Source organism: Falco rusticolus, chromosome 12, assembly GCF_015220075.1.
Source record: "Falco rusticolus isolate bFalRus1 chromosome 12, bFalRus1.pri, whole genome shotgun sequence".
In the NCBI taxonomy this organism is placed as follows: domain Eukaryota; kingdom Metazoa; phylum Chordata; class Aves; order Falconiformes; family Falconidae; genus Falco; species Falco rusticolus.
In genome coordinates this window covers 29,515,215-29,526,613 of record NC_051198.1, presented here as the reverse complement: position 1 = coordinate 29,526,613, position 11,399 = coordinate 29,515,215, and the positions used below count along the sequence as shown (strand labels likewise).

At 56.6% G+C, this 11,399-nt stretch overlaps 1 protein-coding gene across 1 annotated transcript; it reads left to right on the top strand.

The window, feature by feature from the left end:
* The first annotated feature begins 3,001 nt into the window (after nucleotides 1–3,001).
* LOC119156268 (ribosome-binding protein 1-like) lies at nucleotides 3,002–11,001 on the top strand. The gene is made up of 8 exons (XM_037405870.1): nucleotides 3,002–3,635; nucleotides 6,790–7,194; nucleotides 7,695–7,891; nucleotides 8,116–8,238; nucleotides 8,422–8,574; nucleotides 8,909–9,027; nucleotides 9,747–9,900; nucleotides 10,963–11,001. The coding sequence occupies exons 2-8, from the start codon at nucleotides 6,810–6,812 to the stop codon at nucleotides 10,999–11,001; spliced, it is 1,170 nt and encodes a 389-aa protein (XP_037261767.1). The 5' UTR covers nucleotides 3,002–3,635; nucleotides 6,790–6,809.
* The last annotated feature ends 398 nt before the right edge of the window (nucleotides 11,002–11,399 follow it).

Sequence of the window (11,399 nt, the reverse complement as noted above, 5' to 3'; positions counted from 1 at the left end):
CATTGCAAACTGGGCTGGAGCAAGCTGTTGAGCGTAGCGGGGTGGCCATCACCCTCGGAGAGCCCCCAGTAGCGAGAGCCCCCCAGCAGCAGGTGCAGCAAAGTGATGCGATCTTTCCGCTTTTCAGCTTTTTCTTTTTTGCTTTTGCAGCAGCGATTCCCTTGATTGTGAGCTCTTGTGCAAAACAGGGCAGATGGTACCCAGGCGTTAACACAGAAGCAGCAACAAAGCCCCCAAACCAGCCAATACAAGGAGGGCAGCCGGTGTCCCAAGTACACTAAGGGCTCTGATGATGCTCCAGAAACTGTGTGAGAGCAGATTTGGTGTCCCCAGCATGGGGGGACATTGATGCCCTTCCAGGACACGTCGCCGAGCTGGCTCTTTTAGGAGGAAAGATGGGCAGATTCTTGCTAAGCAAAGCTGAAAAACCTCCCATCTCTTTGGGGAAAGAGGTTCAGCTTAATTTTCCACACCTGAAGTGGTACTGCTGGGATTTTTTTCTTCCCGTGGCACCTTGGTGGAAGGGGAAGTCCACGCTGAGGGGGTAGGGAAAGCCAAGCCTTGCCCACCAGCACAGGGCTGAGCACTGGCCAGCCCCTGCTCTCCTGGGAGCCCGTGGCGTTTTGCAACATGCCTGCTTTGCTGGGGGCACTCGCGCTGTCGGCTGGGCACCTGTCAGCCTGTGACTCAGGGCAGGCCGATCGGCTGCTGGGATCCGCAGGTAGATGGGCTGCTGGGATCCGCAGGCAGGCACCTAATTGGTAAAGATGAAGCAACTGCCCAGCCGGGGGGATTTTGGATGGGAATGCTGGATCCTTCTGCCCGATTCCGGCCACGGCGGGAGTTACCTTTCAGCCTGGCTATGTGACGGGCTTATCAAGCCACAGCTTAGACACCCAAGGTCACCTTTGCTGGAGCCGCTAAATTGTGTTTGCAGCACCTGCTGCTCACGCTCAGGCCTCAATTACCAGTCTCCATCTCCCATCCCAATCCTGTCCCCAGGGTCATGGACAAAAATGGCTGTTGGGAAACCCTTGCCCGCACGTGGACTTGAAAGGGTTTCTACCCGCTGTGCTCTTGCTGCAGCCAAGCTGCCCTACCTGGGCTGCAGTCCTGCTGAGCTGGCGTGGCTCTGAGCTGGGTCCGTCACCTGAACCCCTTCGCCTTTTTCTTCTTCGTGTAGTCCTGCCGGGAAGCCGTTTCCTCCTCAGCAAGTGGCCAGGCTACAGCAAGCGTTCCTCATGTTCTCTCTCCCTGCTCGCCTTGCCTTTTCAAAAGGTCTGGGTGACCTGGGAGAAACCGTAACGGAAAGGATTTCAACAGCCACAGGAAGAAACATTTTGCTTGCCACAGAGTCTCCAGCGGCAGCAGGATAAACAGCCTTGGGAGATAATAAAATTGGGCCCACTGACTCCATGGCGGGGACGAGCCTGAAGCATTATAGCTCTGAAGGTTGCCAGCTACTGCCAGCCGTGGCACGCAGGAGTATTCCAGAGGCCAGTACGACACCTGGGCACTTCCTGCGAGCGCCCCAAAGCCCCTTAGCTCAGACTAAGCTGCGGGAGCGCACCTAGCCAAGGCCTGAAGTGCCACCTCAGGCTTCTCATCCCTCAAAAGATCCCTGGGACTAAGGCACTTTGGAGGCGAGTCCCTGATGCGAGCGAGGGCTTTCCCGTTGTGCAGACTGCACTCCTGCCTGCCAGGTCTGACATCCTTCCCCCTTTGCAGGGTTTCTCCTGCTCCCTTTCCTAACCGAGGGAGGAAATCCCAGGCAGAAGTCCCCCACGGCGTCACCTGGGCTGGCTGTCTCTTGGAAGATGCCTGCAGTCTGGAGGCACGTCATCAGGTGGATCTGGGGCTGGGAGTTCCCGTGGTTTGTCAGGCAGCACCAGTCCCACTGTGTCACCACATTTCCTTCTCAACCTGCACTTTGGACAGAGACCAGTCCTGCAGACACCTCGGCAAGGACGAGCCCTTGATGAGGACGACAACGAGCCGCTTTTGGGTGAGCTCAGAGCTGACTGAAACACAGGCGAAAAGCCCCAGCACAAACCAGGCCGCTTTGCTTTTCTCAAAAGTCACAAAGCTTCGCTCCGGTGGATCTCTTTGCATCGGAAACCCTTGTGCTCCCAGCGCGGTGACCCGCACGGGCGCCAGGTCAGAGCAGTCCGTCACCGCCTGCCTTTGAATTCAAGGTTTGAACCGCGCAGCGTGGCCAGAGAGGGCACATGCTGCGTGAGGTCATGGACCACCATTTCCCTGGCCCTGCGGCTGAGCCAGCGCAGCCTGCTGCTGTGCCGGGAGCGGCGGGGACAGTGCCGCTTCTGTCTCGCAGAAGCATCTGACCCGCTAGTAAGTGCGTATGAGAGAAACGAAGGTAGTTCTAAATTCAACTATGCCAACAAAAAGCCGTTTTTATAGAATCCCTCAGGCTGAAAGGGAACTCAAGGCACTTCACAACAAGAACACTGACCCTCTAGAACGAGTGAACCTTTAACTCTTGTTTCCTGCACCGCGAGTTTACAAGAGTGGATTAGGACGATTTCTCCAGAAAAGTGTGTCTCTTTTATCGCTATTTCGCTTCAGAATTAGCCTTTATAAGTACTGCTCTGCAACTGCAAGCACGAAGAATTTAACCCAGTTTTTGTGCCTAAAACAGGTCGTTTTAGCCTAACTTTCACTAGAGGTTTTCACTTTTGTATTTAATGGTTACAGGGGAAACGGGTTCTGAGCTTGGCAATTTGACCAGTAGCCTCCAAAAGACTGACTGAATTTTGCTTTTTACAGTTTAGAAAATTAAGAGCAGGAACCAGATTGTTCTCACCCCACCCACCCACCCACCCACCCACCGCCCTTTCATCCCGTGATACACTGACACGTTGCAGCACTGGACCAACAATTTTGGGAGACCTTTAGTGTTAATCCATCGGGGACAGTGTTGGGCTGCCGGGCAACCCATGCAAATATTAATACACCAAGAGAAATCCTTAGATGGGATTTATTGAGGGTCATTTGTACATACGAGCTACATCTCCAAAACCTACTCTACCAGACAGCTTCCCTACAGTTAGGGAAACCCTTGCCTAGAATGGTTGCTTTACATGACTGATCTATTGAAACATGGAATGCCTGTAGAGTTGTGGCACTCCATGACATCTACACGGGACTTGCTTCAAGAGCTACGACCAGGGAGCCTCCTGGCTTCTCAGCCATGCAAGCTCGGTCAGGTCCTCTGGCCCGTTTGCTTGGCATTCATGCTTTCTGCCTAAAAAAAGAGGCAAAACGCACAATAATGCGGCATTCCAACATGCTAGTAATCAATCAAACACACTTGGTAGTAACATTAGAAGAGGCAATCGGGTCACCCAAGCAGGTAAGTCCTGCCTTAGCTTAGGCATTTGGATGGTTTTCCCCGACGGGTGTCAGAGGAGACATCTGGCTACACGCCAAGTAGCAATGTAGAAACACCAGGGAGAACGTTTTCACTACATGCGTGCTCAGACCGTCCCCTTGTCACCGCAGGCTCTCTCAGGAGCGGATCTCTCCTTTCTAGGGCTACCCTGGATACGGCGGGTGAGGAGGCTACACGCAAGCAGGCTCCAATGGCTGACTCTGCTCCCGCTGGCTCTGGAGAGGTGGGTGAAAGAATCAGAGTGAGAATCTGGGCTGTAGAGACCAGAAAGGCTTTGCTGCTCCAAGGCACCAACAATGGATTCTTTTCTTGGAGGGCGGGGAGCCCAACCCAAGCCTGTCTGATGCGGAGAGAAGCTGCATTTTGTCAGGAGTTCTTTCTTTAACTTCCGCATGTGCAGCACAGCCTCCCTGGGTAGTTCCAGTCCACTGGCCAGCTGTCCTGTGAAGGCTGGCACTGCTGCACAACGATGCTGTCTGTCTTGCAGGCTGCAAGATTGTGGCCCAGTGCAGCAGGAGGAAGCGAGGGGGGGGCAGCGCTCTCTGGCTACAAGCCAGGCCGGCTTAGCGTGACATTTCTGAATGCTGCAGCAAGGTGTTGACTCCTTGGTTAGCGGTGTCTGACAGGCTGACTAGAACTTTGCTTCTCCACGTGGAGACGCAGTGCCTTTTCAAATGAGAAATCACAACCACACCTCTAAATCAAGCGCATTGCTAATTACTACCATTGCACAGTATGTTTGAGATCGTGTCTTTCAACAGACACGGGGCTGAACGTCCTCTGCCACAGCAGCAGCTCTGGAAGGAATCTAACGGTTTCCAGCCTGTGTGGTGCAGATGTGCTGCTCTGCATGGCACAGCTATGGTGTCACAGACATTGCAAAACCTGCTCTTGTCCTGAGCACAGTTCTACTGCCTCCAAAATTCAGTCACACCTTGTAAGTTTTAGCCAGAGCTCATCTGAGCTCCGTCACAGGGCATTTCACTTGCGAAGTTCTCATCTCTCACTAGTATCCCAAAAGAAACCCCAACCAAAACCCAAAGCCCAAACCAGCATCCAGCTGCTTTGGGAGGTGGCGGGAGCAGCTGGTGGGGTTGGAGGGCGTTTGCCATCAGTCAGCGATGCCCTTGCCCTAAGCTGGAGCTGCAAATTTTGGCCTAAGTCTGCCACGGTGGCATTGGGAGGTCAGGAGTTCTACTGGTGGTGGCAGTGTGAGGTCAGCAGCTCTGTTGGCGGTGGCAGCAGCAGGTCAGCAGCTCTGTTGGCGATGGCATTGTGAGGTCAGCAGCTCTGTTGGTACCGGCACATTGGGGTTGCCAGGTGAGGAATGCAGGGCGCTCAGTTCCGCCCCGGAACAGCTCCGGGGAGCATTGGTCTGGCCCTAAAGCCAGCAGAAGGACGTGGGTACATGTTCTCTGGACCCTCGCTTCTATTTCCTGCCAGGAAGAGGAAACGCAGCCCTTTTCACCCTGCAGGTTAGGAATAATCCCTCTGCCCGATGGGGACCATCCCAAAGTGATGCTGCGTTGTCAGGAGGGAGGGAGCTGGCACCAGCTGTGCTGGGATGGAGCCGGCTGAGGCCGTTGAAATCGAAACGGCCTGGGCGGACCTGGGGTAGCGATGCCTGTAGTATCAGCTGGGATCTCGAGCGGTGCCCTGGGGTAGGAAGGTGGCCCTGCCGGGGGAGGCTGGTTCCAGCTGGTGTTGGCAGCGTGCCCGCCTGCCAGCTCTCTGCTGCTTCGGCTGGGGTGCTTGGAGAGGCGGGCAGGGAGAGCTGGGCTGCTGGTTGAAACATCCCTCAACAACCCCCCTGGGGGCTGCAGGTGACACTTTCCTTGCACTGTGTCCCCCTGGCTGCACCGGTGCGGATTCGGCTGGGAGTGAGTTTGCCGCTGTCGGCTGTTAGAAAGGGAAAGGCTCTGAGGTCTCTCCCTGCGAGCACCGAGGTTTTGAAAAGGTGCTGATCTCCTTAGTTATAGCCTTAATTTTGCCTCCTCCCTTTGCAGCCCCTCCCTCCCTCCTCAACCTGCAGTCTCTTCAAGAGGAAATTTGAAAATGTTTTCAGTTAGGTGCGGGGTGGGAACTTCTGATAGCCGAGGGCTTGATGCGTTGATCACGAGAAAGCGCAGCCGGGCACCTCCTGGGAAGTGCCCCTGCGCAGATGAACTGCCTGACTGCAGCATCTGGGGGGTTGTGAGCCACGTGGAGGTGATGCCCCCACGGGGGAAACGCGCGAGTGGGACAGCGCGGAAGAGACTGGCTTCCAGACTCGGGACGGGCTTCGGTTAGCGGTTAAGAAGAGTGGAGGCAGCAGCATCTTCCTCCGCGTGGGGCTGCACCCCGCCTGCCAGGTCTCAGACCAGGCAGTACGGTCTCCGTTGCTGCTCTGTGTGTCATGGGTGGAGAACCTGAGCGTGGAGAGGAGGGTGGGAAAGGACCCTGTGCCCGGTTTGCCCGCCAGTTAATGGCAGAGGTGGAAAGAGAAGTGCCACATCCAGCACTCCCTTTGCAAGTCTCGTTTCTTCCTGCGGGCATCTGCCGGGGAGATGAGACGGTTAATGGCCATGCTCTGCTTTTCTTTGGCTTGAACTTAGGCCTTTTCTTGGTGTTTGCATCTCAAGGAGGTGGTAGCATCTTGGTTCTCTGTGTGCTGTCTGTAGTATCATTGCTGGGCTGGTTCTCATCACTGGCCGCTGGGAGCCGCTACCCAGTGGGATGCGGTCACCGCGCATCCTCCCTGCCAGGCTGGGCAGAGGCCAGCAGTGCCGCAGGGCGCGGGTGGCAAAGGGAGGCGGCCAGGGCTGTTGCAAAGCTGGGGAAAGCTCTCCCGTGCATGCTTTCCCCTGCCAGGGGGGTGTTTTATTCCAAAGCTGAGACCCTGGATGCACTTCCACCTGCGCCTGGGTGCAGAGAAAAGGCCAGGTGCCCCAGGGAGAGCCCAGGTCTTGGCCAGACTGCACCAGGCAGTCTGAAAACGGGCTCTCTTACTGCCGCAGGGCTGCAGGTATCGCCCAGGGTCGTGCAAAAGCGTCCCATTGGACATGTCATGGGCACTGTGCTCATGGCTCTCTCTGGTTGCACCCCTGCTTTTTTCTTCCCCCTCTTTGGTTCTTCTGGAGATTGCTGCAGCCAGCACAGGCGGTCCCTGCGGTGCGGATGGAGCACTGTGCGCTGGCTGTGCTGCGCAGGAGCACAAACCTGGGGTGGGGGGATGGGGTGTCGTCAGGTTGCCCTCATTAGAGGTGTGTGAATCCTGAGCACTTTTTGGAGCGTGGTGCCATTTGAAAACACAGATGGACATAGGACACTCCCTGCTCCCAGAGAGGCCGTTGCACCTCCTTGTTGTCCCCACTAACTGTTGTTCTGGTGTCTTGCAGGCACAGAAGAATAAGGCACGATGGATGTCTATGAACCTCCAACACAGGATGTTGTAGTCTTTGGAGGTTTGACGGTGGTATTGGCCATTGGGATCTTCCTGTTCTCCTTCCTGGAGAAGGTCCTCCTTCCTTCTGAGGAAGCCTTGGCCAAGCAAGGCAAATACAATGAAACCGCCCAGCTGAAGAAAAAAGAGAAAAAGCAGAAAGAGGAAGCTGTAGAGAAAAAAGCAAAAGGAAAGGAAAAGGAAGAGAAACGAAACGGAAAGATCGCAGAGCAGCACCAAAGTGCTCCAGCTGTCAGCTCCGTCACTATCAAGAAACCAAATGTTCTTCCAACCCATGAGGAGCAGAAGCCTAATGGACCTGTCAAGAAGGCAGGTGCATCCGAGAAGAAACGCGAGCCAGGTAAGGCCAAGTTCCTCTGCGTATATCCCCATTGAGTAAGCCAGCAGAGGGATAGGAGAAGGGCTGGAGTCATCTCGTTCCCTTAGCAAAGAAAGAGCTGGAACGAACCTGCCTAGTGAAAGGCAGGAGACGACCTTGCTGCTCTGCGCCACCGGCACCGCTGCGTGGAGCGATGTCCCCTAGGGAGGCTGTGTCACGATGGAGTCCAGCTTCTGATGCCCACCATGTCTCTGCTCCCTGGCATTAGCAAAGCGTGCCCAGCTCTGGCTGGAAACGCTCAGTGTGATGGAGGGCGGTGGCAGGGCGGCAGGAGCAGGAGCAGAGCCAGGCAGAGGTGGCAGCTGGCTCAGGGAACGCTTGTCTGTGGTGAGCGCCGTCCCCAGCGCTCGTCACATTGCTTTCGGTTAGAGAGGTATCAAACTTGGCTGTGGACATCTGGGCGGTTGCTGGCGTGAAATGGCACTTACGGGGTTGAAGTCAACTGAGGTGATGCTACTCAGCCCTGCCGTTGGCTCGAGCGCTCCCAACCCCTCCTCTCTCCTCCCCAGCACCTGCGGACTCGGATGGGCCCCTCTACCTGCCCTACAAGACGCTTGTGTCCACGGTCAGCAGCACGGCGTTCAGCGAGGGGGAGGCCCAGCGGCTCATCGAGATCCTGAGGGAGAAAGCGGGCATCGTCCAGGACACCTGGCACACGGTAGGGCTGCCAGCACCGCCGTGGCCGCCAGGGCCGGGCCGAGCCTCGGGGGGTGCGGAGGGGTGAAGGCAGCCCGTTTTCGGGCAGGCTGTCCCCCGAGGGTCAGCCTTAGAGACGGGAGCTGAATTTTCCCTGGGGCAGAGGGCATGATCCTGTGCGTGTGGGGGGGAGGGGTTGGATCGGTCGGTGGCGGTCCCCGCTGATGTGCCACCCTGTGCCGGCAGGCCAAGCAGAAGGGTGGCCCGGTCGCTGTCCTGAAACGCCGGCTGGAGGAGAAGGAGAAGCAGCTCGCCACTGAGCAGGAGGCTGCAGCCGCTGCCAGAAACAAGAGGCGGGAGCTGAGCAAGGTAAGTGCCGCGCAGCCCTCCCGGCACCCCTGGCACGGGCCCTGCCCCTCACGGCATGGGGGCACCTCCGAAAGGGTTACACTTTTTAAAGCCTTCTGAGCTCGGAGGCCACTTGTTTCAAGTCCCCTTAGAGCAGGGAAATTCCTACGCTCAGGACTGACCGGGTGGCTTCTCTCCTCGAAGGAGCTGGTGGCCGAGCGGGCTAAGGTGACGGCTCTGGAGGGCAAGCTGAAGGAGCAGCTGCTGGCCCGCGAGCAGGAGATGGCAGCGGTGCAGGCACGCACGCAGGCCATCAACCAGGACCATGCCCAGAAAACGCAGCAGCTCCAGGACAAGGTGAGCCCCACGCGGTGCTCTGCAGCTTCCTCTGCTGGCTGCCGGCTGGCCTTCGGTGGCAGGTGCTGGTCTTTTGGAGAAGACCGAGGTGGACGACGGGACCAGAGCCTCAGGGAGGGGCGAGTGCCCCGCAGTGCTCCTGCCCCGTGGTGCTCAAGCTAGAAGAGGGAGGTGGGAGCATCCTCATGGGATGCGGCAGCCCCGGGGCTCTCAGCATCAGCAGACACCTCGCTGTGGCTTCCTTGCCAGTCCCTCTTGCTCATGGGGTGGGCTTCTCAGGAGGGAGCAGAGGGACCGGCGGTGGCGGCATTAACCCCTGTTGGGCTCTCCCTAGATCCGGACCCTGCAGGAGCAGCTGGAGAACAGACCCAACACGCAGCTGGCTCGCCTGCAGCAGGAGAACTCCATGCTGAGGGATGCCCTCTACCAGACCAGCAGCTGGATGGAGAGCAAGTAAGACTGGGGCGGGGGGCAGAGCCTGGGGCCGCCCTCTGGCAAGCCCTGGGGGTGGCTGTCCATCAGGCTTGGCCACCCGCTTTCTGGAGGGTGCTTCTACAGGCACCCCAGCTAGCTGGAGGTAGAGGAGGGAGTGAGGAAGAGATTGCCAAATGGCTTTTGGGGGCCTGGCAGGGGAAACAAGGATGTTTTTCCCAAGTGGAAGGGCAGGGGAAACCCTCTCTGCTTTGGGGTCACCTGTGCTGATGCCAGCGGAGGGGGGCAGAGGGGACCAGAAGGCGCTGCAGCATTGCTCCCCACTTCGGGGACCTGCCTGGTGCATACAGAACAAACAGGAGCTAGGGAGAAGAATGTCACGCTCCTTTCTATAGAAGGTCTGAAATGGCTGGTGATTAACAGCGCCCAGCTAATTACAGAGCAGACTCCAGCTGCCTAGAGTGCTTTCTGCTGTGTCTGGGAACACAGATCCTTGCGACTTCTCCTTCATGAGAAAGGAATGCCTCCTGTGATGGAAACGCAGCTTTTGAAAAGTGATGTGTCAGCTCTCTGCACCCCGTCCCTGAAGGACCAGGCGTGTCCCAGAAACAGGCGAACGCCACCGCTGAGATGTTTCAAGCCCTGTTACCAGGCCCACAGGGGGATGTGTTCCCCCTGGGTAACGCCAGGGATGCTTGACTGGCCTGCGGGCTGGAATAACGCTGCTTCTCTTGGTGCAGGCACAACCCTGAGCTGGCCAGGTTGCGGAAGGAGTACGCCAAGCTGAAGAACGAGCTGTCTGAGAAGTCAAAGGTGCTGCAGCGAAAGGAGCAGCAGAGGAAGAGCCTGGAGCTCAAAGCGTCAGCCTTGCAGATGCAGATGGAGCAGCTGCAGGTCAGGCAAGCGCCTGCAAACCTGCTCCCCTCAGAGAGACGGGGCGCGTGGCTGAATTGTGTGGGATCCATGGGGCTGGCCATGGGGAGAGCTCGGGGGGAGATGAGCGTCCGCATTTGGAAAGGGAGCTGCCTGGCGGACCCCCTGTCAGTTTGTCACATGCCAGGAGCTCTATTGCGCATCGCCGGCAAAGCCCAGGGGGCACGCTGCCCTGGTGGGAGCCGTTCTCGCTCACCTGTGAAGCTCACCAGCCGGCTGTGAGGGTGGGGGGAAGCCTAGATGCTGCACCCTGATGAGTGGTAGCCTCAGGTGAGAGAGGAAACCCAGTGGCCCCTGCCAGCGGGTGCTCACGAGGACGTGGGTGCTCCCTCTCGACTCTGAAGCCCTTGGTGCACGAGGTAGAGCTTGTGGCTTGTTTGTTGTCACCGGGGGGTGCCTGGATTTGGGGGTTTAGGGGTGTTTAAAGGACACCTCCCAGGTAGGGCCTCTGAGCACGCCGCTGGAGCAGTGGCGCGTCGCTGGCTTGTGGCCACCGCGGCGGCTCAGTGCAGACCTGAGGTGACCCGAGATGTTCTGGAGGGGGGAAGGTCACCAGAGGGCCAAGGGAGGCTCAGGCAGATGCCTTCTTTTGACTCCTATGTAGGAAAAACTGGTAAAAAATATAACAAGGGACCTGGACCAGGAAACAACCAAACTCCAGGAGCTACTGAAGGTTACCAGGACCAACTGGCCAGAGGGGCAGAAACCATAAAGAAGTGAATGAACAGCTTCAGGAAATGGTCCCTGTGGTGGCCACAACCATCCCTCCCCTTGGTGCTGGCGGAGGGCAGGGGGAAGCGCGTGTCAGGCAGTGGTTGAAAACCAGAGACAAGGTGGCACTTGCTGCCAGAAGCCATCTGGGTGGCTTTGGGGAAGCTCGGGGAGCATAGGAGATGGTGGTCATGGTTCTCCCTGCTCAAAAGGCAGGACCTGGCCCACCTGTGAAATGCTTTGATGCTTGAGCTGCCACGAGGATAAGGTTGAGACCCAGCTGAGTAACCCACCTCTGTTTTCCTTCTCCAGGGGGAAGAGGAAGGTTTGAAGAAAGGGACTTCAGCCTGACCAGTCTATGAGCTAGACCTTACCGCTCCTAAAAATAAAAACATATACTGACTTTACTGTAGATAAAAGTTACAAGCCAGTAGGGACCTAAACCCTAGGTTTGAAACTAGGTTTAGTAACATTTTTATTATTACATATTATATAATATATTTATTATTGGAAAATAAAATTGCAGAAAACCCCAACCAGTAAACACTGCAGGCATGTGTTTGTAAGAAAATCTTCATAGTGTTTTGTACAACCAACAGTTTGTTCCCCAGGGAGACGCTCCGGCCACGTCGGGGCAGGCAGAACCCACGCATGTGTGAAAAGGGAAGACTGTGCTTGTACATCAACTGCTGCAATTATTTTTTCCCTTTCTATTGTTTCTATTTTTTTCTTTTTATTTTCCTTTTTTT

Bases quoted from the DNA above. Each gene is read 5' to 3' on its own strand.
- LOC119156268 (XM_037405870.1), top strand. From the start codon at position 6,810: ATGGATGTCTATGAACCTCCAACACAGGATGTTGTAGTCTTTGGAGGT. The intron at 7,892-8,115 runs GTAGGGCTGCCA...CTGTGCCGGCAG, and splicing joins TCCAGGACACCTGGCACACG to GCCAAGCAGAAGGGTGGCCC. The intron at 9,028-9,746 runs GTAAGACTGGGG...CTCTTGGTGCAG, and splicing joins AGCAGCTGGATGGAGAGCAA to GCACAACCCTGAGCTGGCCA.